Source organism: Nicotiana tomentosiformis, chromosome 3 (assembly GCF_000390325.3).
Source record: "Nicotiana tomentosiformis chromosome 3, ASM39032v3, whole genome shotgun sequence".
In the NCBI taxonomy this organism is placed as follows: Eukaryota; Viridiplantae; Streptophyta; class Magnoliopsida; order Solanales; family Solanaceae; genus Nicotiana; species Nicotiana tomentosiformis.
In genome coordinates, this window is record NC_090814.1 from 84,179,221 (window position 1) to 84,204,990 (window position 25,770).

The 25,770-nt window shown below is 37.8% G+C and overlaps 2 protein-coding genes across 6 annotated transcripts; both read left to right on the forward strand.

The window, feature by feature from the left end:
• Window positions 1-3,014: 3,014 nt before the first annotated feature.
• On the forward strand, window positions 3,015-13,895 carry LOC104087234 (U-box domain-containing protein 32). Of its 2 annotated transcripts, none has more exons than XM_009591650.4 (9): window positions 3,015-3,412; window positions 4,203-4,324; window positions 4,732-4,853; window positions 5,407-5,511; window positions 6,738-6,975; window positions 7,351-7,503; window positions 8,042-8,569; window positions 9,247-10,005; window positions 13,393-13,895. In XM_009591650.4, the coding sequence occupies exons 1-9, from the start codon at window positions 3,238-3,240 to the stop codon at window positions 13,573-13,575; spliced, it is 2,385 nt and encodes a 794-aa protein (XP_009589945.1). In that variant the 5' UTR covers window positions 3,015-3,237; the 3' UTR covers window positions 13,576-13,895. The 2 variants fall into 2 exon arrangements, with proteins under 2 accessions (XP_009589945.1, XP_009589946.1); XM_009591651.4 differs by having other exon boundaries at window positions 3,056-3,412; window positions 4,732-4,923.
• A 1,099-nt stretch (window positions 13,896-14,994) lies between these two features.
• LOC104087232 (uncharacterized) lies at window positions 14,995-24,049 on the forward strand. 4 transcript variants are annotated; one of them, XM_009591648.4, is made up of 12 exons: window positions 14,995-15,218; window positions 16,671-16,862; window positions 17,365-17,414; window positions 18,218-18,429; window positions 18,707-18,840; window positions 19,083-19,127; window positions 19,224-19,277; window positions 20,646-20,750; window positions 20,852-21,058; window positions 21,328-21,413; window positions 22,366-23,366; window positions 23,461-24,049. In XM_009591648.4, exons 4-12 carry the CDS (start codon window positions 18,249-18,251, stop codon window positions 23,733-23,735), a joined length of 2,088 nt encoding a protein of 695 aa, XP_009589943.1. In that variant the 5' UTR covers window positions 14,995-15,218; window positions 16,671-16,862; window positions 17,365-17,414; window positions 18,218-18,248; the 3' UTR covers window positions 23,736-24,049. The 4 variants fall into 4 exon arrangements, with proteins under 4 accessions (XP_009589943.1, XP_009589942.1, XP_009589941.1 ...); XM_009591647.4 differs by lacking the exon at window positions 17,365-17,414; XM_009591646.4 differs by lacking the exons at window positions 16,671-16,862; window positions 17,365-17,414.
• The last annotated feature ends 1,721 nt before the right edge of the window (window positions 24,050-25,770 follow it).

Sequence of the window (25,770 nt, forward strand, 5' to 3'; positions counted from 1 at the left end):
TATTTGGAGGCCGAGTCCAGAGGCAAGAGCATTGCGGGGTAGAGATTTGACCAGTTTGAGGTAAGTAACAGTTTTAACTTTGGCTTTGAGGGTATAAACCCGGAGACTTGACATCACGTGATTTTTTGGAAGTGATACCCATGCTAGGTGACGAGCGTGTGGGTGTGCACCGTGAGAAATTGAGACTTGGTCTGTCCCGTGAGGTTGTGAGGCCTAATGGCTATTATCTGTGGTTATGTGTTTATTTGTTGTTGAACTTGTTTGCCTTCATGTTAGAAATCATGCTTGGCTTTATTCATGCTCATATTATTTGTACTCAGTCATAGAAATTATTGTACATGTTTACCTCAGTCTCTATTATTTGCTAATATGCAGTGATACTTGATGTGGACTGTGTTCCCTTATTTGTTGGTGATTGTGAGGTACATGATTGAGTGAGGCAGAGGGCCTGGTTGTAAGGATATTAATACCATAGTACGTGAGTTGTCCGCGTAGCACGTGAGTTGACCGTGCGGGTCTAGGTATTGATACCATAGCGCGTGAGTTGTCCGCGTAGCACGTGAGTTGACCGTGTGGATTCAGGTATTGATATGATGGCACATGAGTTGTCAGTACTTAGCGCTTGGGCTTTGGGAGCCCCTCCGGAGTCTGTACACACCCCCAGTGAGCACAGAGTGTTGAGTGTTTTGAGTATTGAGTGCTGAGTGCGAGTGATGAGTGATGGAGTGACACTGCTGTGAGGTGGTATTTATTTGTGTTGTTGCTGCATTTATCTGTTAAACTTCTTTGTGGCATTTACTGAGTTATGGAATTTACCTGTTGATTTCTGTTTATTTTTAAATTATAAATAAATAAATAAATAATTGGACTATTTTACTTAGTTCGTCACTATTGCTCAGTTCCTTAGTTATTTCTGTTACTTGCTGAGGTGATTGTACTCATGCTACACCCTGCACTTTATGTGCAAATTCAGGTGAGTTAGAGCACGGTGATCGTTGAGTTCAGGCCGGCTATCTGTGGAGATTGCAAGGTAGCTGCTAGCGTCCGCAGGACCTTGTTACTCCTTTTATCATTTCTTCTTTGGGACAGTTAGACAGTTTATATATCTTAGTTTATAGTTTTAGACGCTCATGACTTAGTGACACCCCGATGTTTGGGGCTCGTTTTCGTATTTTTAAAATTTTATTTAAAGTTGATTTAGTTTATGAGAAACTCAAATGTTGAAATGCTTTATTAAATTCTTATAATCGGTTTAGTAGAAATATTTTGGGAAGTAGGCTTGCCTTGTAACACGATAGGCGCCATCACGACCATGGTCAGATTTTGGGTCGTGACAGATTTTGCCTTCTTGATTTATCATATTGGTTTATTTATTCAATCTTGCGCTTAATTATTTAATTGCTTGATCACCAATTGAATACTATCTACGAATCTAAAATTGAACTCGAAAGTGGGAATTCTAGATTGCATATAGGATTGAGTAGAGCAAGTTCTTGAACTCGGGCATCAGGGAACAAATTCGTGGTTAGGATAGATATATACTTAATTGCCTTGCTTGGTTGATTTGCATGAATTATAAATGCGTTCTTGTTGATTCTAACTCCATAGACATATAGGCGTTAGGTTAGCTTGAAAAGGCAAGTAAGAACTTGACAGATTCTTATGAGCAATATTAACCCTGTCAACCAATAAGCTAGATAAATTAGTCGGTCAATTCAATTGAAGAATACAATAGGATTGTTAGATAGCTCATAACCCTAGATCTTTTTCATTACATTGATATCATAAAAATCTGCTCTTTCTCTGTTCAAAGTTCATTATTTATATATTTTTTATTTAATTAGTTTAGAATAAAATATTTTTAGGTTTAATTCTTGTTTAGATAATTAGGATAATCTAATTTAGTTAATAGTTAATCACAAATCCTCGTGGGTTATATTATCATATCTATAGATCACTTAATTATAATTAAGTAAAATTCAGTGTGAATGAGTTTTTTCTGAACCAATATCAACTAATCGAGCAAAAAGTTAATTTGTTCCCGTCAAAGAAGTTGGAGCTAAATTGACATTCTGCTTAACCTTAAATGTGGGGAAATAAAATCAAAGTCTTCGCCTCGTTGTCACCCACAAGACGTATGGCTAAAGTTAGAATAAGTCCACATGGTATGTTTTGGGACAATTCATCTGCTCCTAGGTTTTTTTTACCTTTCTTTTCTTTGACCAATTATTTTAAACACAAATGGAAAATTAGAAAAAAAGGTCATGTTCTGATCCAGTTGATCATATAATTGAAGAACCTCATAAAATCAAAATGAATCAATCAATTTTACATGTATGGTACTTGAAGAGACTAAATTAATTGGAAAAAATGAACTAGCAGTAATGACAGTTGATGTACTACTAATAAATTATTAACGCCTTGATGAAATAGCCCCCCATTCTTTCTCACTATTACCTCCTATATAATATGTATTTCTTTATTTTGTACGAAAAGTTTGAAATGATCATTTCACTTGAAATTTTATAATATATTAAAATAAACAATTAAGTTATTGAAGTATATGCAAGGAGATATATTGATGTAGGTTGTACCAAACTAACAACTAAACTTTAAGAGTAAGAGATTAAAATAAAAAATACCTTAAATGACACATAGTCTTGCAAATATTAATGTGGTACGTACTACCATGCACAGCTTTTGGTTGTAGATTATAGAACAGTAATTTTACTAATTCTCAGCCAAACAATATCTTGATCCATGACTAATTGTGATACAACTTTTAGTTTAAACGGAGTAAAGGAATTTTAGTAAAATATTCGTCGGCTTTTGGTAATAAATTAAAATACTAAATGCAGTTGTAATTTTGCTAATTATCAGCCAGGCAATGTCTTAATCCACGAACAAATTGACGGTAAAGACAGAATTATTAAAGAGTGGCAAGAAAAAGACAGAATTGTTAACGTTGACACTGAAAGGAAAATAGAAAAGGAAAAAAGAAAAATGGAAACTTTACAGATAAAATTTCCACACACTATCTCTTCTTCTTACTAACAAGAAAGCCTTTTTCCGTCCAAAAGCAGGCACCCACTTTCTCCCCCAGAAAGTGCTTTATGATTACCCCTTTATCAGTTACAGATTGATCAACCAACCCTATGAAAGCATTTTTTTGAGCAAAATTGAGCTTGTGGGGAGAGAATTGCAGAGGGATTTGTAAATATTTGTGAATTTGGAGCGATGAGTGAGGGGTTTGGAGTGATTAATGCAGAAGGGATCTGTGATGGGGAGAATACGGTGTTTGTAGCAGTGGGAAAGAATGTGAAGGAGGGCAAATCCATACTCTCATGGGCCTTGAAAAGCTTTTCTGTTAGGAGAATTTGTATTCTTCACGTTCACCAGCCCAATCATTTACGTAAGCTCACTGCCTTCTTTTAACATATGAAATTTAACATTAAGCATCTGCAGTATACACACATAAAGTTTTGTTATGACATTTGTATTCTTCATGTTGCCTGACTCTCAACTTGTTTGGGATTGAGATGCAGTTTTTAGATTGATTGATTGATTGATTGATACACATAGAAGTCTTGTAATCAATCTAAACATATGAAGGAAAATGTGTCCTTTTTGCTCTTGTTTTTTTTTTTTTAATTTTGTGACAGTGGTGGTCGGGTCAACTTGCGCGCACTTCGATTATTCCAACTTACTCCAATTTTTACTCATCTTGCAATTCAGAAGCTTCCTAGTTAATATACTTTTAGCCACACACACACACCAACAAAAAAAGAAAAAAGAAAAGGAAATAGCTTGTACTAATTTGCTGCTCCATTTACCCTTGAACCCGTAGTATATCTGATAATCACACAACAAAATAGTCCAAAGTACCCACACAAAGGTATAATAGTTGTAAGTCAGCCTTATCGGGATTATACTTCAAAAATGCTATTTTGCAACCAAATTTTGCATGCCTCAGATGAATCTCTAATCTCACAAGGCCCCAATCGCTCCAAAATGGAATGAGACATACTGCATGATGCGTTAGTGATCATGTCAAAAGTGATAATTAATAATCTCTTTTCTTGTTGCTATGATGAATGCATTAACCTCTATTTGCCTACTATTCACCCTTTTTTATTCTTCAAAAAAATTATAGTCATTCACATGACCATAGATGAATGAATTACATTTCTTTGAATTTGCAGTGGATGGGAAGGTTTCAGGTACAAAGCTGAAACAGCACATGGTGAAAGCATGCCAAGAACTTGAACGCCAAAAACTGCTCAAACTTCTAAATCAGCATCTTCTCTTTTTATCCCAAGCTGGGGTACATTTTTCTCTAATTCTCTTCTTAGATTGACTTGGCATTGTTAGTTATTCACATCCTTATATGCTCTATATAAGGTCATTTATGATTGTGAGCCCCTTGTGGCTTTCAAGTTTTATCACATCATAGAGAACTTCCTTTTGAGGAAAGTGACTGCGATTTGGGAGGTTACAGAAAGAAAAGTTGGAGTTCCAGTTAAGACCAAGTAAGCCGTTTAAGATGGAAGTTAGGCTGAAGATAGGTTCCAATAGCTGTCTTCCAAGTATTGGTCATAACATCTTTGCAGAAAGCATCACAATGCTTTGCATGCCTATTAATGCATGTTGAGATAGATTAAAACCATATTATTGCTTGCAATAGATAAAGTTACTAGTATTCAAAATATTGAACACTGCTCACTTCTGCAGATACAGGGGGGTAAGGTGTGGCTTGAAATGAATAATGTGGAGAAAGGGATAATACATATTATTGAACAACACAAAATTCAATGGCTTGTCATGGGAGCAGCAGCAGAGACTCATTACTCAAAGTATGACACATTTTTTTCCTTTGAAGATCTATCATAAGAGGAACAGGAAGCTTTGGAACTTTAGGGAATGGTTGTACTATCCATTCAAGTGATTTTCACATTTAACTATGTTACTGTCTCGTGCATCTCATTTCATGGGTTTTTTTCATTTGCTTTATTTGCAATTTTGGCTATTTTTTTCCTTTTATTATTCTTCTTCTTTTCGGCTTATGTCTTTAGATTTTACCATTTTCTAAATAGAGATTTTCCCTACAGAGTTAAAGGATATTGTGGTTCCTTGTAAAACCCTGTGGCACCGACACTGCAAATTTTGAAGTTTTTGGTGTAGGACTTATTTTTAGGACTTAACAATATGATGGCTAGAATTATGCTTCATTTGGCTGCTAAATAACTGCTACAGAATTAGAGCTGCTTGATAACATAAACTCATGCTCTCTACAGACAGAAAACCCAGCAAGCTTTGCTAGAATTAAGTCCTAAGAATTTAATTTTCTTTTGGTATTAGAATTTCCAATAACCACAATTTTGCTGATTAGGATTCTCTAGATTGCAGGCAATTGTCAGAGCTCAAGTCCAGCAAAGCTAAATTCGTGTGCCAGCATGCACCAATCCACTGTCAAATTTGGTTTACTTGCAGCAGCTACCTGATACATACGAGGTATGATGACTGTGGGTGTGAACTCATCCAGATAACACATAAAGCAATGGCCTATGTATGTTACTCTATTGTCGCATGATTCACTTTCTCATGATGTGCTTTGTTATCAGAATACTCCTTAGATAGTCATAATCTGCAGTTTTGTATGATGTATCCACACATTTTACAGGTCTGAGTACTAAAAAACAAGTGATCGTTGCAATCACACATGCCCTTTTCATGTCTTTTGCCACATTGCAATGTTCTAGTTGACACTCTGCTTGTGATGCGCGATCATAGCAACCCCTGAAAGTGATATATTTTGTTTTGGACGTAAATGTGGTTACGTTGGAAGAAGCTTAACAGTATGCATCTGTCAGCCGTTGTCGCTTTAATATGCCAGTAATGCTATAAGCATGTCACTGGCTGTTTCTTTTTAATGGAATTTCAAGGTCACATTAATATATCAGTGGTCCTTGGGTATTTTTTAGGTTGTTATAACTTGTGATCTATGTAATTCTGACATGCTCCACCTAGAAATGGAATTTCTGAGAAGTTGTACAACAAGTTAGAAATGTCTAAAAATCTCCACCATCTGTGCTCTTATCCATATACAGATATCTTCAGATGTCCACCTTACCTTGGCTACAGGCTCTCAACTCCGTCATTATCTCGTTTCTGCTGCTTCACAGTCCAATGCTGTTTAAGATTTTTAAATTTACTTTTTTAACAAGTTAAAAGGATTAAATTTACTTACCCTTTCATATCCCGGTATTCCTCCAAGAACAGAGACAAAATGTGAGACAGAATGCAATCATTTTGAACTCCCACCCACAAAAAGAAAAGAAAAAGAAAGAACTGGTGGGGGCATGTTTAGTTATTTGCTTTGCATGCGAGATAATTGCTACTAGATATTTGATATCACAAAATCAGATGTTGGAACTAAATTCATTAGATATACGTCTTTTGATGGAATTGATCTGAGGATGAAATGCTATGGCATAAAAAAAAGATATAGAAGAGAGCTACCCTAGAACTTTTGTAAATCATTGTTAATGTTATTGAGCATGAATTTTACGCTTGGCTTTTGATAAACAGTTTTCCAAAGGGAACAAAATGGATAGTGAGGATAAATATAGATTACCCCGGGTAGCTTGGGATTGAGGAATGAGGACTAATTGTTGCTTTTGATGAACAGTTTTCTGAGGTTGACTATTTTTCTATTTTGTTTCCCTTTGTCTTGCAAGGTCTAAGAACTGCTCTCATTTAACTAGCAAAGAGTCATTGTCGTCTCCAAAAGATAATGGAGGAACCAAATTGCATGATCATGCTGATGATGGATATGAAGATTTGAACATTTCGGAAGACGCATCAATGTCAGCTGACAAAATGGTCAACGTAGAGATCAAAGGAAACTATTCATTCTTGCGCTCAAAAAACAAGTGTGAAGCACATTTACATCGTTCAACATCTCTTCCTATACTGGTAAGCATTATACTTTCTCATATGAAGATGCCGCAAACTTGTATCCAATATCATGAAAGCTCTTAAGGCGTATTTAAATCTTAAAGAGTTGAAGTTGTGATCTGTATGAACCTTCATCGCTTAATCTCCAACATGTACCGGCTCTAGAATTTCCTTAGCATTAATGTAGAGTTTGTTACAGCTCGTCTTGTTAGAGAGAGAGAGAGAGAGAGAGAGAGAGAGAGAGAGAGAGAGAGAAATGATCGGAAAGTTAACGCAGTACCATCTTGTTGGAGACTGTCATTGGTGCACTACTGTGACATGCATTATGAAGCTACTAGTTTTTTTTTCTTTCTGGTTAACATGAAGCTATTATTTATCAAATATCTGATCCAGGAAGAAGGACGATTTCACGCGAAACCCTCTAGTGATGAAAGGAGTAGACTGGAGCATGCTATGATGGATGCTGAGAACTCCAAAAAAAGGGCATTTGAAGAGTCGGTAAAGCGATGGAGAGCTGAAGAAGATGCTATGGAGGCTATCCACATGGTAATTCTTGCTTCCTCCTTCAAGTATATCCATCTCTCTGAATCTCCCAATTACCTCTTCACTTTACCATTTCGTTTTATGCAGTTGTGTGTTTAAGAAACAAGAAGTCAGAAAGTTACGAACCACTGTGTGAGATAGCTAAGACTCCTGTGTAGTTTTTACCACTTGATTATCAGTTCTGATCTTCTTTAGTTTCTCTAAGGTGGTAGTTGCTATTTTGCATATTCACCACGACTATACTTGTCTAGTTGTCTTATGATAAAAATAACATATTTTAATTTGGATTTCTTGCTTCACACCCACACCCATGCACGAGCACACGCACAGACACACACACACACACATGTATATTGATACGTATATACAAATTGAATTGATACATGATACCAGCTGGCAGCTAGTTAGATGTAATGATATGACCTGGTACTCCACTAGAGCTTGAATCATAGGCTTTTCCGCCCTACTAATACTTTTTGGTGGATAGAAGACGTCCACATATTTTTATAACATGCTTGTCACCGGCTTTGGATTGTCCCAGGCTGAAGTGTCATATAAATTATCCAAGGAAGAGGAAGGCCGAAGGAAAGAAAAGGAGGAAATTTTGGCAAAGCAAAAGGAAGAAGTAGAAAGGATGAAGATTCAGTATGACTTGTGCCTGAAAGAACTTCAGATGATCCAGGAGAAGAAGCTTGTACTAGAAAGTCAAATAGCTGAGTCCTCCTATGCAGCACAGGAGTTAGAGGAGAAGATAATTCAAGCAGTGGAGCTTCTGATATCTTTTAGGAAGAAAAGGGATGAGCTGCAGATAGAGTGTGACAATGCAATTAAAGAAGTTAACCAATTCAGAAAGTTGGTAGAAGCTGATACCGATGAGCATTGTATCAAAAATTTCTTTTCAATTTCTTTTTCTGACATCATAGAGGCTACACAAAATTTTGATCCAACCTCAAAGATTGGAGAAGGAAAACTCGGAAGTGTTTACAAGGGGATTATTCACAATGTAAAAGTAGCTATAAAGATGTTACCAGCTTGTGGTTCTTTAAGTGATTCAGATTTCCAACATAAGGTGAATCTCTATGAAATCTTGAGATGCTAAATTTGTGGAGTGTGCGCAATTGAATTTCTTGTTATATAATTGCGTTTGCTGATTCCTATTGCACTTCTTTATGCAAGTACTAGCTGCCCTGCTATATATTATACACTTCATTCCCGGCATTTTAAAGCTTTAGTTTCAATGAGATTGAAATTGCACCAATTCTCCCAAGGGGTGAAACTTTGAAAGTGCACAATCTTAGTGAAATGTGGGATGGATAATAATTCTTGAGTGGTTTCATTTCATATTTCCTATCCCCACCCTCCCCTCCCTTGTGGTGTCTTTTGTAGGAACCCTTGTACGTTTGTTGTGGGATAAGTGACTGGGTGAAATCTCCTCGATTTGTTTCTTCTTGATCTCAAGTACAGGACAGTCCTTAGATCTACTATAGATGCCCCTGTTCCTTAAATGCGGAGGATTTTGATGCTTTGACAGAATATGAAATTTCCTTCCATTTTCTGCCTTAATCCTCAATAACCTGTTGCTTGAAGAATAAAGCCACTGTTATCATCTTTGTTCTTATGGAGAAATTTTTAAGGCTTTCTGGAGTATGTTGTGTCTACACTTTTCCCATTCTTTGAATAACTGTCTTGGCTTTACGATTGATAAATAAACAGTTTCTTTAACAATGTTTTTTTGGTTCATTACAGGCAGAAAGTTTGAGCAGGGTGAGGCATCCAAACCTTGTTACACTGATGGGGATTTGCTCAGAATCTAGGTCCCTTACATATGAATTCCTTGAAAAAGGAAACCTTGAAGATCACCTGGCTGGCCGAACAAAATCCCGCCCTCTTTGTTGGCAACATCGGATAAGAATTGCTGTTGAGATATGCTCTGCTCTTATCTTTCTGCATGCCAGCGACCCTTGCCTTGTCCACGGAAACTTGACACTTAGCAACATCCTCCTTGATGCTAAATTTATCAGCAAAATTAGTGATCTGGGAGTCCATCTCTTGGTTTCCCATAATGAGAATTCCAGTATTGATGGCATATTCTGTTGTAAGGATGACCCAGAGGCTTCTGATCCAGAATGTATCGATAAGGGACAGCTTACTGTGGAATCTGATGTTTACTCATTTGGTATTATACTTTTACGACTTTTGACTGCAAGACCAGCTTCAGGCATAGTGAGGGAGGTCAAGTGTGCTTGGGAAAGTGGGAACTTGGGTTCAGTTTTGGACTGTTCAGCTGGTGAATGGCCAACTGAACGAGCAAACCTATTAGCTTATCTAGCATTGAGGTGCTGTGCGAATGATCCTTTAAATCGACCTAATATGCTCTTAGATGTCTGGCCAACAATTGAGCCAATGAGAGATGTATGCACACCATGCCCGGATTCAAATACTTCATCTCAGGGTTCCAAGGGTCAACGACGAATTCCTCCTCATTTCGTTTGTCCTATCTTCCAGGTAAGGTTAAGATATATGATTAGTGTTCTTTTGCTTCAAATTCTGGCATTAGTTTCATAACTAGTCACTCTTACCTCCCAAATGGAGATGTAGAAATTGTCTGCGTGAGATGCTCAATTTTCGTGTTCAATGCTTGTTTTGTGTGAGAATATGTATACAGCAATCTAGCATATCAGATGCTCAGTCTTGTGTTGAGCACTCATTCTATGTGACTGTACATAAAACTCACGTTCCCTCAGTAACTTTTGCGCTAGCAAGTGACTATGATAAGAATGTCTTACTTTCTCTCAGGTGATACAAAACATGATTAGAATGATGAATACTTTCGCAGGTAAAGAATTAAAGAAGCCCCCTATATCCTTGGCAGTTGCCCTTTCCTGACTTGAATCAAGAATAGTACATAAGATACTATCAAGAATCAAAATGTACAGTCACATTATTGGAGCCAGCAACTCTAACAAGGGGATTCAAAGAAATGCAAGATTGTCACAACTACAATTAAAACCTATAACCTAAAGCAATTTTTGAACGAGCACTTTTGCCACTATTCTAGGAGCTTACGTTATCTCAAGGGAATTCGATAATATATACTCACTCACACACTATTTGCACAGTATAAATTTTTGACAAATGGAATTTAATTGAATTATTGAACCCCCTTCGTTATATGTAGTTCTGCTCTGTGTACAGATGGTTGCTGAGACTTCATATCTGGTATACTTTGTCTGTTCTGTTTGACTATATCCTCCTTAAGAGGTGTGACAGAGGGCTGTGTAAGGATTGTAAGGTTATTCCTGGTGAGATACTCACAACGCATCATAGGCTCTTGGTGATAGATGTTGGTATTATGTTAAAGAGAAGGAAAAGGTTCGACCGCGGACGACCGAGAATCAGGTGGGGTGCCTTGACTAAGGATAAAGCCCAGGAGTTGGAGGGGCGGTTGTCGGCTATGGGAGCCTTGAGGAACAGTGGTGACGCGAGCATTATGTGGTCAACGACAGCAAAGTATATAAGGGAGGCTGCGAGAGAAGTGTTAGGGACCTCGACGGGCGTCTCTGATAGGCACAAAGGAGACTTGTGGTGGAATGAACTGGTCCAAGGTAAAGTGGAAGCGAAGAAGACAGCATACCTAAAATTAGTAGGGAGCATAAGTGAGGAGGAGAGGAGGGCGTGCATGGAGTGGTATAAGGTAGCTAGGAAGGAAGCAAAGCTGGCGGTCATGGAGGCTAAAACTGCAGCCTATGGCCGTATGTACGAGGAAATGGGGGAAAAAGGCGGAGAGAAGAAGTTATTCCGGCTGGCGAAGACGAGAGAGAGGAAGGCCCGGGATTTGGACCAAGTGAGATGCATCAAGGACAACGATGGTAGAGTATTGATGGAAAATGCTCAGATTAAGAGGAGATGGCAGACTTACTTTCATGAACTTCTGAATGAAAAAGGGGATCGGAATATTGTGCTAGGTGAACTGGAGCATTCCGAGAGTCACCGTGACTTTGGGGACTGCAGGTGCATCGAGGTTGAGGAGGTCGTGGGAGTTATGCGTAAGATGAGTAGGGGTAGAGCGACCGGGCCAGACGAAATTCCGATTGAATTTTGGAAGTGTGTGGCTAGAGCAAGCTTGGAGTGGCTGACTGGACTGTTTAATGTTATTTTTAGAACGAAGAGGATGCCGAAAGAATGGAGGTGGAGTACGGCGGTTCCGTTATATAAGAACAAAGGTGATATCCAGAGTTGTAACAATTATAGGGGTATCAAATTACCGAGTCATACCATAAAAGTAGGGGAGAGGGTGGTTGAAGCGAGGGTGAGGAGGACAGTGTCTATATCCGACAACCAGTTTGGGTTCACGCCGGGTCGTTTTACTACGGAAGCTATACACCTTATTAGGAGGTTGGTGGACCGGTACAGGGAGAGGAAGAAGGATCTGCACATGGTGTTTATTGATTTAGAGAAAGCATATGACAAAGTTCCTAGAGAAGTTCTCTGGAGATGCTTAGAGACAAAAGGCGTGTCGGCTGCCTACATTTAGGCAATTAAGGACATGTATGATGGGGCTAAGACTCGGGTTAGGACTATAGGAGGCGACTCTGAGCAGTTTCCAGTTGTTATGGGGTTACACCAAGGTTCTGCGCTCAGCCCGTTCTTATTTGCCCTGGTGATGGACGTGTTAACACACCATATTCAAGGGAAGGTGCCATGGTGTATGTTCTTGGCCGATGATATAGTTCTGATTGACGAGTCGCGAACCAGTGTTAACGAGAGGTTAGAGGTCTGGATACAGGCCCTTGAGTCTAAGGGTTTCAAGCTGAGCAGGACGAAGACGGAATACCTGGAGTGTAAGTTCAGCACTGAGCCGAGGGAAGTGGGCGTGGAAGTGAGGCTTGAATCACAGGTCATACCAAGTAGCGGCAAATTCAAGTACCTTGGGTCGGTTATCCAGAGGGAAGGGGAGATTGACGAGGATGTTACACACCGTATTGGGGTGGGGTGGATGAAGTGGAGGTTAGCATCTGGAGTCTTGTGTGATAAGAGAGTGCCACCGATACTCAAAGGTAAGTTTTACAAAGCGGTACTTAGACTGTCCATGATATATGGAGTTGAGTGTTGGCCTTTTAAGAACTCACATATCCAGAAGATGAGAGTAGCAGAAATGAGGATGTTGAGGTGGATGTGCGGACACACTAGGATGGATAAGATTAGGAATGAAGATATTCGGGAGAAGGTGGGCGTGGCTCCCATTGATGACAAGATGCGGGAAGCGCGACTCAGATGGTTCGGACACGTACAAAGGAGAAGCTCAGATGCCCCGGTAAGGAGGTGTGAGCGGCTGGCTTTGGAGGGCACGAGAAGAGTTAGAGGACGGCCTAAGAAGTATTGGGGAGAGGTGATCAGGCAGGACATGGCGAGGCTTCATATTTCCGAGGACATGACTCTTGATAGGAAGTTGTGGAGGTCGAGTATTAGAGTTGTAGGTTATGAGGTACATAGTTGAGTCTCCCTTATTTCGTACCTTTGTGAGGCTAGTCTGGTAGGATTTTTGTCGATGTCAACTAGTGGCAAGGTTGTGTCTTACTACTCTTTTGTTTTCCATAGTGTCGGGTCTATGTATTGTCTATCGCGTTTGCTTTGCATCTACTTTCTCATTTTCATGATGTTATTTTTCCTATGGTTTCTATTGGTGATAATGATATTGTCTCTTTTCGTCTTCTTGAGTCGAGAGTCTTTCGGAAACAGCCTCTCTACTCCCTCGGGTAGGGGTAAGGTCTGCGTACACACTACCCTCCCCAGACCCCACTAGTGGGATTTCACTGGGTGGTTGTTGTTGTTGTTGTTGTTATTTGTCTGTCCTGTTTGATTGATGTCTTATCTTTTCCATTACACTTTCAGGAAGTTATGGAAGACCCATATATAGCAGCAGATGGTTATACATATGAAGGTGATGCAATAAAAGGATGGCTGTATAGCGGACATGATACTTCTCCGATGACAAACCTCAAGCTGGATACCTGCGATCTAATTCCCAATTATGCTCTCTATCGCGCAATTCAGGAATGGCAGCAACAGTCCTGAAACTCATTAGGGTCTATAATGCCTTTTACAAACAAAAACAGCTACAAAGTTGAAATATACACTGAAATTACAAAGTTAGCCATACCTCATGGTAGTCCCACTGAGTTAATGCTTGGATTAAGACTTATTTGAACTTGTTAGGAAACGTATACAAGTCTTACTGCACATGTATAGATTTTATCAATTTGTACATTGCATACTACAAATATAGAGCAAAAGGACGAATCCCTGTTCTTCAGTGTGTTTGATATGACGGAAGTTGTATATTTGGGAGAATATTTTCCTTGATTAAATAACTTTCCTGTATTTGTTACCCTGAATTGCTGAATATGTTCTCTTGGGAAAATTTTTTCCAGTATTTTGTTACCTTGAGAAGGGGAGCCTTGGCGGCTTGGCGTAACTGGTAAAGTTGCTGCCATGTGACTAGGAGGTCACGAGTTCGAGCCGTGGAAACAACCTCTTACAGAAATGCAGGGTAAGGTTGCGTATAATAGACTTTTGTGGTCCGGCCCTTTTCCGGATCCCGCGTATACCGGGAGCTTAGTGCACCGAGCTGCCTTTTTATTTTGTTACCTTGAATTGCTGAAGATGTTTTCTCTTGGGAAAATACTTTCAACTGGACAAAAGTATTTGCCTTTACAAGTAGTATCACCTTTACTTAATATAATTCTCTTAAATTAATTCCGCATGATTTATTTTACTCACAATTTTTATGATGTACGCCCACACGCTCGTCACCTAGCATGTGCGTCACCTCCAAAAATTGATATAACACAAAATTCAGGAATTCATACCCTCAAAACTAAGTTTAGAAATGTTACTTACCTCAAACCGTATAATTTTTTACTCTGCTATACTCTTGCATCGCGAATCGGTATCCGAACGCCTCAAATCTGGTGTGTGTATATATATTGGAAATAAAATATGGGGTCACAAATTATGATTAATTTGATTTTCACTCAATATTGGATAGAACTCGACTAATCCAAATTCGTGCTTGTTCCACTTGCGCAAAGTGCACAAAGCCACAAATTATCATTATTACCCAACGTATGAAGTAAGTCAAAAAAATTTGGAATTCAACAATAGATAAGTAAATATATATAGTACTCCCTCCGTTCACTTTTATTTATTTACTGTGTACTTTGCATGTCCCTTAAGAAATAATAAATAAAATATATAATTTACCATAATATTCATATTAATTTATGTATATTTTTAATGAATTTAAAATTTTTTTTGAAATGAGTAATTAATATATGCTAGAAATGATAAATAAAAATAAAAATCTATTTTTATATGTTAGAAGTGACAGCTAAAAGCTAAAATTTATTTTTAGAATAGTTTAAAAAAGTACGGAACACATTTTGCTTTCCATATAGTTGCCCAAAAGGTTACATATTTTTGCTCCTTTACACCATATTCTTCCTTTATTTTCTCACACTTTCCCTACTTCTCACTCTCCCTCCCTTTGGTCCGTCAGCAGATTTCGCCGACTCCTCCTCTCCTCTCCCAATATATATATAAAGGCTCCAGCTATACACACATTAATACATATATATTCACATAGTCTTTTTTTCTCTCTACCGGCGATTTTCAATCCCTCCGACCGCCGGTGATCCCTCGATACTTTTGCGGCACTGGTATGTATTCTAAACTCTACTAAGGAGTATTCTTTTTCTATGTTTTGTACCGGCACGTGCCGATCACGGATCACGTCACCTCAAGCCCTAATTCGACGCACGTTTTCTTTCTTTTTAATCAAGTTAGCTCTACTTTGATCTGATATTAATGTACTTCTTGTTATTGCTTTGTTATTTCATTCATATCATAGAGTCTTATTTATTTTTATTGGAACTTTATTAGTTCTATGAGTTGCTTTACTGTGTAGAAGTTGCATAACTGTATATTTTTTTTATAGCAACCTAAGCAGTGTATTAAACTACTGAAGAAAGTTTAACTTTTGATGCGCTAAATGCGAATGCGTCAATCAGTAACTATGATTCTCATTCTGCATTGGTGATGGAACGGGGAGCTTTTTTTTAAAATTAATATTCTTATTCTAAATGCTGTTGAATCCAACATTTGAGCCCGGTGTACAAATTTATCTATTGTAATCCGCCTCTATGAGTACAAGGTGGGTTGCTCTAATGGTAAGCGCCCTCCACTTCCAAAAAAGAGTTTGTGATTTTTTGTGAGTTCGAGTCACCCCAAGAGCAAGGTGGGAGTTCTTGGAGGGAAGGACGCCGAGGGTCTATTGAAAACAGCCTCTCTACCCCAGGGTAGGGTTAAGGTCTGCGTATACACTACCCTCCCCAGACCCCACTAGTGGGATTATACTGTGTTGTTGTTGTTGTAATCCACCTCTATGAGTCATTGTTGAAATCATAATTGATGGTGAATGTTGCAAACCTCACTATTGGGAATGGTACTTTGAGATACAGTAACAAGTTTTGAATCCCTCGGCTTTGGTCCGATGGTAAGATTGCCACACGTGATGTGTGGATTAGGCGCATGTCTTAGGTTAGAACTTAGAACACTGCCGTCTGCCGTAGACAAAAGCCTGGTATTTAAGTGGAGTAGGGTAGAGGAACAAGACCATTATCGACCAGGTTGTAAATTGTGCACCCCTGGCTTGGGTATTTCTCGGTTATAAAATTAATAAGTTTTGAAACATTATGGTTAACAATCCTTAATGTATGTATGGTTCCTAACCATAATCTTTAGGAATCTTACTTTTTCTTTGATAAAGTAATAATGGAAGGAAGATCTTACATAAGAAGGATAATATGAAAATAGGCTCTGTTGTTAGAAATAAGATTAGGTGAGCTTCTAGTTTTGACAACTGATTTCATTATCTAACATTTATGTATCTTGGCTGATCGTATGGAATCCTTAATTGTATTGGAAAGGATGGACTCTAGTGTCTTAAAAATACATTTGAGATTTGGTTGCGATATTTAAGGAAGTTATTAAGAAAACTCTGTTCTGTATAAACAGTAGATTATTTTCATGGAGATGGTTAACAAGACTGATTATTTGATGGCGCAAAATTTACCTCTTAGTTTCTCTTCTACTTCTGCCCACCTATTCAGTAAGCATACAGGGTAAGGATCTTCAGGATTTCAAGTTAGTTGAAGGGACTGGTGTACACTTCACCATAAAGCAGTAAACCTTTTTCTTGTTGAGATGTTCAAGGAGATCCAGCTGTACCAATAAAAGTCAACTGTACTTGGCTTTTTATGAGAGACTGCTGCTCGAGATCAATTACATCTGTACTATAGAAGGTGAAAAATTGATAGGTGTTGTTCTTATCTAGCCTTCTTTTAGTGACCTGTTGCCTTTTAACCAGTAAATTTTCTATTTATTCATTTGTTGATAGGATATCTGCTTTTTCAAAACACTTCTTCTAGGTGCATTAAGAAAAAGAAAAGAAAGAGAAGTTTCGCTGGTTGAATGCTGGAAAAACCATCTTTCTTGCATGAATTGCTTCAGTTGTAAAACGAGCTAGCGTCACAGAGTCAATTGCATCATAATTGAAAGAATATTTTTAAATCAGTAACGATTGAAAGAATATTTTCAAACAAGGTAGTAGTTGTTGATAGTGGAAGTAGGCTTGCTAAATAATTAAATACAATTTAAATATGCACACTTGGGATCAGCTTCTCATTTAATACTCGAAAATTAATCTGTGAAATGAGCAATGCATGCCTAAACTTCTAAAGCTAACAAGGTAGATAAGTTGAGTTTGTAAAGCTAATCACCAGGTTTGTTTCTGCTTCAATGTAGGGTTTGAAGTTTTTAGCTAGCCAAGGCTATTCAGAAAAACTTCAAAGAAGGTCTGCATCTTTGGATTAAAGGTCAACTTAAGAGATTTCCAAAATCCTTTAGAAGTGAACCTCTTTTTGATTAGTGAAATAAGTATTATGCCTGGTTCCCGGATAGGAAACAAATCAGTACTAGAATATCTTCTTCTTTATGATGATCTCAGGTGCCTGCCGAAAGTAATTTATGCTTCTGAGTGACAATTAGTAGAATAACTGAGATAAGTATCGGAAACAGCCTCTCTGCCCTTCTGGAGTAGGGGTAAGACTGCGTTTGTTGACTTACCTGATTAGGCAAGCCATCTTACCCTCCCCAGGCCCCACTTGTGGGAAACTACTGGGTTTGTTGTTGTTGTTGTTTTAGTTTCCAGATGTTTTGGATTTGCTATATATCTGTTTTAGGTCAGGATGTTTTAACATTGTGGCTGTTCATGCAAGTAATTCTGTTTATTCTTCTTTTCTGTCCATTTGTTTGCTGTAATTTTTCGTAACTCAGTGGCATTCTGTGATTGTATCTTCAATTTATGAGTACAGTTTCAAAAATTTTATTTTCAGTTTCAAAATTTATGAGTAGTGTCTCTTCCAGGTTATGTCTAAAGATACAAGTTGTGTTCATCTTTTACTTTTTTCTTGCGTCTCTTTTTATTTCTGCTGTAAAAAACACATCTTTTGCAGTTCTTGCCTGCCATGATGAAGATATAGTATATCTACACAAGCCCAACTCAGAAACATGCATGTACAGATATATCTGACTCGTGCTGCAGAATATGCGATATTAATTTGGATTGTTGATATCTAATTGATAACTTCTTCTGCAGTTCAATTTTATGAGCCATTAACTGAGAATACATGTCGGTTGCAAAGCTCAGAATAGGTGCTACTCCAGCTGCAATGAAAGCCGATGAGGGAAATGATTCGCTTGATACTCTGATTAGGCAAGCCATAGGCAAGGAGCCTCTTTTTTCTTTCTCAAGAACAGGGGATGGTCCTGTCCAGTGGTTTCAACTGCTTCATGGTTTAGAGCAGCAAGGTAACAAAGTAACGTCTAAAAATGGCTGCATTCATAGCATACATCATTTCTCTAGGTTTTGAGCATATTAGATAAGTGAGTCAGGTAAGTCACCAATATTTCAGTAGGTCTGAAAACCTTGTGGTTGTAAAGAATGTCAAGCTTTTGGCAGTACTTGTCTTTTGTGTGTTAGAGGCAGAACCCTTCAAGTACATGAAATGGACTAAAAATTGGTTACCTATGGAGCTACAGTTGAAGCCATGAGGATTGATTTTGGTTTATGTGGTTCTTTGTGCAGATAATGCTGGTGGTTGGCCAATGCTAACACCGTTAAAACTTCAGAAGTGTGAAAAATGTTCTCGGGAATTTTATGCCCCTATAAATTATCGGAGACATATGCGTCTGCATCGCCGAGCTTTAAACTTTGATAAGGTATCTTTAGATGTCATTTTCCTTTATATTACTTTGTACTTTCAGAATAACAAGTTTGTTTTGTTCCAGAAAGTTATAGGTTTACTGTTTGCATATGTAAACCACCTTTTTCCAATATAATTTCCATTCTGGTGACCTTTACAATGTTTTGTTATAAAACTAAGTGCAGTTGTGTTTGCTTGTCAATAATTTGAATGTGGGTGTGCTACATGTGCATCTTATTATTTGTTCACATTTTGCAGGAATCTCGCAAATATAGGGATCTGCTGGGAGCATTTTGGGATAAGGTACTCCCCTCTGCTCCCCTCTCTAAATTTTCTCTGTAGTGTTGTTCAGTGTCCTTTGTTCCATATGGCTATTTATGTTTGCATAACTACATGCAGCTCTCAGTGGATGAGATTAAGGAAGTTGTATCGTTGCATGATGTTTCAATAAAGGTAAGTACCAGATTCACTTTACCTGTCTTAGGTATTTGTTCGCCTGGAATTTGAAGTGAGTTTTCTTAACATGCAAATTTTGACCTTATCCAAAAAAAAAATGCAAATTTGAGACAAATGTGAAGATCATCTAAAATCAACCATTGATCATTAAATTGCTTGCAGTGATTGTAGTAGGATAATTGGTGATGTGCTACAAGGTGCTTCTTACATCTCTGACGTATATATGTGAAGTTGACAATAGTATATTTATCCTATGATTGTTGTTGTGATACTAATATTGTTTCCTTTTTGTCATTTTGTCATTTTGTCATTTTGTCTTTTTATTTTTTTTTGAGCCGAGGGTCTTTCGGAAACAGCCTCTCTACTCCTTCGGGTTAGGGGTAAGGTCTGCGTACACACTACCCTCCCCAGACCCCATTAGTGGGATTTTACTGGGTTGTTGTTGTTTGTTTGTTTGTATTCTGCATGTTCTACCTTTCTATGAGAAATTACAGCTTAATTCTTATGCACTTAGTTCTATTTCCCTTTATAGAGAGGTAGCAGGCTGATTATTATCACACAAGTAATTGTTAACTGTAGAGGTTAACGGATCTATTTTTTATTCAAACTATCTCTTTATTTCATATAAATGTCTACTCATGCTAGAAATCTCTAGCTTGTTTATAACAGTGTTATGAAGAGCGTGAAGCGAGGAAAAGCGACAAGCCCCTTTTCGCTTAAAGCGTGAAGCGAGAAGCGAAGCACTCGCTTTTTTGAAGTGAATCGGAATTTTAAAAAAAAATACTAAAATAAATATTGCGTAGACAACACATGTACTGTAAGAAAATGTTCAATACTTCAATGCAAAAACTAAAGAGTAGCATCAATGAAAGCACAAAATGAGCATCCTTTTTTTTTACAAGATTGTCAAATTCTTGTATTCCACTATCATTATTATATTCCACTATCATTATTCCACTAGCACAAAATGAACTTGAAGAACTTGAACTTGAAGAATGCTGAAAATGGGCTGATGTTGTGAAAAAAGACTCAGTTTTTTTATTTTTTTCACTCAAGTAACATTGGCTCACTTAAAAGACTGAAGCGCTCGCTACAGTCGCTTCTCGCTTCAGAGCCAGACGCGGACACTTCATCTGACCTACTACACTTCACAACATAAAAGCGACACAGCGGTCGCCTCGCTTCGCGCTTTAAGCGCCGAAACGAGCGCTTTTCACAACACTGGTTTATAATAAGCGTACGACTGGCGGTAAAATTTTCTTTAAAGTGACTGTTGGACTGTAGTACCCTAGAAAATTCTAACGTTTCATCTGCTGATCTTTAAACTTACAAAGGATCATTTTTGTGGTTGATAATGACTTTCAGGACCTTGCTGGATCTTCACTTGTTAATGACCTGGCAACATCTCTGCAAAAGATGGTGATTTGGGCTCATCCTCAAGATTATTATAAGGCTGGTTTAGCTTTGTTGGTAAGTAATCTATTTCAACTTCCTGTCAAGTGCTATCGATGCTCTTCCCGACAAAAGAGAAGTGAGCAGAAGAGCCAATAATGCTCATAGTTAATTTGCAGGAAGTCATCCAAGGTAAACCTTCCAAGCTTCCAATTACCTCTCAGGAATTATTTAGCATCCTTGATGATGCTAGCGAAAAAACATTTTTATGTGCTGGCACAGCCGAGTCGGTGCAAAAATATGTTTTTGACGGGTATGCTGCCAAAAAAGGTCTCGAGTTGAAAAATTTGGTTGCTTGCGCTAGCTTCCTTTTTGAACAGAAACTGGTAGTTCTTTCTCCCCTACCTCTTAATTTTTTTTCTTTATTTCTTGAGAACTAGCTAGCTTTATGTTGTCTGTGTGTACATGTCTATAGAAATATTAACGCCATGCACCAGCATATTGCATTGAAATGAATGTTTCTAGGTTAATTATATTTTGGAAAATGCTGATAGTTGTGCAAAGCATTCTCTGTTTATTTTTTCTTTTTCTCGTATCAGACCGATCCTGTCCTTTAAACCAACATGCACAGTGACTTGTGTCCTGTTATGCCCAGGTAAAAGCATGGTTCGCAGACAAAGATGCTGAAGCTATGAGATGCCAGAAGTTGCTTTTTGAGGAGGAAGAAGCTGCTCAAAAAAGGTGAGGCACTGTTTATTGTATTTCTCGTTCTCTAATATTGCCTTTTCATGTGTCCCACTAGGAATTATGGCTTTTACTGATCATCATTTTTCTTATGTTCTTAGTAGGTAGTCAATAATTGATAAAGAGGTATTCTTTTTATTTTATGGAATGAAGTGTTAGAAAACGTTTACATACTCGAGGTGTGACTATTCTTGTAAACAGATTTATATGTTGTGAAGTTGTGCTCTTGGAGTTTATTCCCTCTTTTCTTGAAGCATATTACTTTTCATTTAGTTCTCAATCCCAGAAATGGTATACATGTTTTGAGGACCGGTGATGTTGACATTTATATCCCTATTAATGTGGCCAATAATTTCCTCTGGTTTCATAGCTGCTTGTTTTGTTACTTGTTCTTGGCCAACTGATTTGTAAGTCTGGAAAATAAATAATGAGGAGATTTCAATAGCTTTTTTAGCATTTCCGGAAGGGGATAGAGTGAGACTGAACCAGCGATTCTTGTTCATAGTTGTTGGGAGAGTTCTCTTCATGCCATGTCAAGAGTTCGAGGCTGAAAGTTGTCAGCAGAGAAAAAGCGATAGAGTGAGACACAAATCAAAGGGGAAAATATTCTACATGCTTAACAACTCCTAGTTACTTGAAAGATTTGTTATCACTTACATAAAAATAAAATAAGATACATGATTTGCCTCCGGGGCATTGATCTAGTGGTAAGAGCACAACATGTGATGTAGATCATCGTTCAAATCCTGCTGGCTGCTGCAGACAAATGCTTGATATTTAAGTATAGAAGGGTATAGGGGCAATGCCCATTATTTATTGAGTTTAGAATCGTCCGTCACTAGCCCTCGGACTTTACTCAGTTATCAAAAAAAGAATAAGATACATGATTATATTTTCAGTTGTGCAGTTACAGAAACTCATTTTCACTATCATTCTTGTTTTCTTGTAGACAAGCTGAGCTGTTGGAAAGGAAAAAGCTGAAAAAGCTTAGGCAGAAGGAACAGAGAGCAAGAGAGCAATCAAATTGGGAAAGGGGAGATTTGGAGGTACCTGCTGATTCTTTTGAAGGTCCAATAGCAGAATCTTCTGTCCGTTCAGCGGCAGCATCTGAATCCAGTTCTAGTACTCCCGAAGTATCTGATGATATTTCCTCCTGCCTTGAACTTGTTCAATTCACTAACAATGAAAATATGGACATTGAAGCCCAACTAAATATCTCTCATCCACACCTGGATCTGGTTGAAATTCAGGATGTTGAACCCCCTCCAGTGTCTGCAAATAGTCGACGGCATTTCCCCCACACCCAGTGGCAAGTCGCAAAATCACAAAGAACAGGGAGAAATGGTTTTCGTAACAGCCAGAATCATGAAGTACAGAAACTTGAACCAGTACAGAAGCATGGAGTTATTAAAGACCGAGGTGCCCCTGTTAATGGCAGTAAGATTTGGACAAGAAAAATTAGAGTGCAAAATGGTGAGCGCTTAAGGCTGGATCCGCAGAAAGAGGCAATTGATCAAGATCAGAGTAACTGTGAAGTGATGATTGGTTCTATATCTGTTCCAATGAAAAATTGCAGCACACATGGACAGGGTAACTGTCCTACTGTCGAAAAAGATAACTTTGAAAGCACAGAGCCAGCCATGCTACAAAAGTTAAATCATGTACAGAAGCCAGCAAAGCATGATGTTCTTCAGGATGGGTCAAATGGAGCAGCTGTGAAGCTCTGGAGGCCTGTGAGCAGGCATGGAAGTGGACAACAAGATCCTGGAGAGGATGTGATCTTTGTAAAGTTGGACAATCGGACTTCCTCCACTGAAAATAATTTGCGATTATGCTCGAGGGACAACCCTACTGGCAAGAGTAAGAATTACACATGTCAGGTTTCAGATGGAAATGTTTTTCAAGGTCTGGGATTTTGCAGTGTATCTGCGAAAGCTTTTCTATCTCAGAGTATGTTTCTATGCTCTTATTCATCTCCTGTTCTAGGTTTTCTACCTGCTTATTATCACCTTCATATTAGTCTGACTGGTCTGAATAAATGTAGGATGGAAGGAGGCAATCTCGGGAGATCATGTTAGATTAGTCCTTTCCGATGACACTGAGGTTTCAGGACAGTCCGACATGCAAAATGGCAGTTCAGAAGCAGCCCTGTCATATGCTGATCAGGACCATGGTATTCTTGTCAAAGCTGACAACCAGCAGGCAAATACTGGAGATCTTAGTTTTTCGTCCAATGGCAACACTAAGGTCAAGTTTAGGCAGAAGCATGATAAGTCTACTAAGATAAAGTACATTCCAAAGCAAAAACAAAACCCATAATTTAGTAGGATAAAGGTATTTCATGGTTATACCAGATTGTGCACAGCTTTTACAGTCCAGCAGAGGTTCCGTTTTACCTGTGGTCTTCTGTCAAAGAGTTGAAGGAAGGTTTTCTAGAGTATACAGTGCCATTCTCTTATTGGAGTTGTCGCCGCATTATGGCTAGGGTAGTTTTCTTTTTGCAGCTTCCAATTTTTCTGTAATAAGTTGGCTTTCTAAATTTTTTGATCTCAGTGCTCGTCATTTTCTGCCGTTGCCGCTCACCAAATCTCATGTTTTCTCGGACAATATATGAATATAGGATCAATTGATAAGATAGTCCCAATTATTTACTGAACAATTAGATTAGCACTCACTCTGAGCTTCTTCCAATTTATTTTTGGTTCAGCTAAGATCCCACTTGTGTGATTATACTGGGTTTGTTGTTGTTTACTAAGGGATAACCTTCTTGCTACACCTGCGTATTCAGGCTCCCACAGGATACTCGCATTCTTTAGTTCGCTGCACTGGCTGTTGATCTTTTTCTATCCTCCTAAGAGAAAATATGAAGAAGGTTCATTCCAACTTGTGCAACATAATTCCTGACGACTTGACAATACGGCCAGTCTTTTGTTGCCCAGCTTAGAATACATACTTAAGTAACTGACTAGGATTGATCTGTGTCTTCAGTTTTCATGGGGAGGCTATTCAGATTGGTCATGTTATAACGGATTAATATCATTATTACACCAGTTGTATAATTATGAATACTCTCATGTTCTAGTCAAATTTAACTGATGTGGAGTTTAAGATTAAAATGTTGAACAGATTATCAAATACAATAATATAAAATGATAATAATAACTGATGTTAAACTCAATCGCTAGAGATGAGCAAAGTTTTCAGCACAGTCAAATAGATAACTTGTTGGAAATGTATTTGGTTGTCTATGAGCATCCCAGTGATAAATAGCCCTGAAACACTTCTTTTAGATATTTTTTTCTGAAGTTAATTTTTTAAGGATAAATAGGAAAGACTAACCAATAGGAAAGAATGTCTAGTTTTACTTTTTAAAAAGGTCATTATTTTTTAATCATCTGCTGAAAAGTTGAATTTGCAATGCATAACTCACGGAAGTAACAATAGTGATAACACTCACGGAAAAAGGGGGCGAAAGAATAAACTCACGGACGCAGTCACTCGACAGGCCACAACTCGACCGCCGAACGATATGCCTCCTTAGTAGCTTCACACATTTTGACCAACGACAAATGACTTAGCTATCTAACAATCACATTGTAGGGCTATACATAATTTGATAAATATCGAATTATCGTACTAAAATTAAAAATTTTGATATTTAGTATTTAATATTTTGGTATTCGATATGTTATTTGGTTTAAGTTTTAACAAAATATGATATTATATATGGTATTTGATACTTTTAAATAAAATACCGAAGTATCAATATTGTACCGAAATATATATTATATTACACAAAACACATATTATTAATTACATCATAAATATAAAAAATTAAAATTTTACTTTCTTTTATTCTCTAAGTTCATCAATTAACTCTAAGCAAGTAAGACTACATTTCTAATGATCAAATTTATTCCTTTATGTGCAATTTTCTCTCTCTACGTTGATATTTGATAGTTTTGGATAAAATTTTTGTCAACTAACGTTTTATGTTTTATACTTTTGAGTACTTTAATTAAGAATATTATAATCTATAACTCGATACACTTGTTAGTATTCAAACCGAATAAATCAAAATCGAAAAGAGAAAAAGCGAATCATATTAAATTTAATTAGGTACGATATTGATATAACATTTTAAAAAATTGAATATCGAAAATACCGAACTCAAATATTCATATCGACTTACGAACAACCGCGACATTCCAAAAATAAACTATTTATCCCCTCCCCAAAAAAAATTGCAACGTCCCCTCTTTTCAGCCACGTATTTTAGCCAGCACCTCCAATTGCCACGTGTACTTCCTTGTCCCCTTACAAGACAAAACTTCTGCAATTTTAACTGCAAGTG

Excerpts from the sequence above, each read along its gene's own strand:
- LOC104087234 (XM_009591650.4), top strand. The coding sequence starts at position 3,238 with ATGAGTGAGGGGTTTGGAGTGATTAATGCAGAAGGGATCTGTGATGGG. Across the intron at positions 3,413-4,202 it reads TCACCAGCCCAATCATTTAC|TGGATGGGAAGGTTTCAGGT; the intron begins GTAAGCTCACTG and ends TTGAATTTGCAG. Across the intron at positions 4,325-4,731 it reads TCTTTTTATCCCAAGCTGGG|ATACAGGGGGGTAAGGTGTG; the intron begins GTACATTTTTCT and ends TCACTTCTGCAG.
- LOC104087232 (XM_009591648.4), top strand. The coding sequence starts at position 18,249 with ATGTCGGTTGCAAAGCTCAGAATAGGTGCTACTCCAGCTGCAATGAAA. Across the intron at positions 18,841-19,082 it reads GAGCTTTAAACTTTGATAAG|GAATCTCGCAAATATAGGGA; the intron begins GTATCTTTAGAT and ends CACATTTTGCAG. Across the intron at positions 20,751-20,851 it reads AGGCTGGTTTAGCTTTGTTG|GAAGTCATCCAAGGTAAACC; the intron begins GTAAGTAATCTA and ends GTTAATTTGCAG.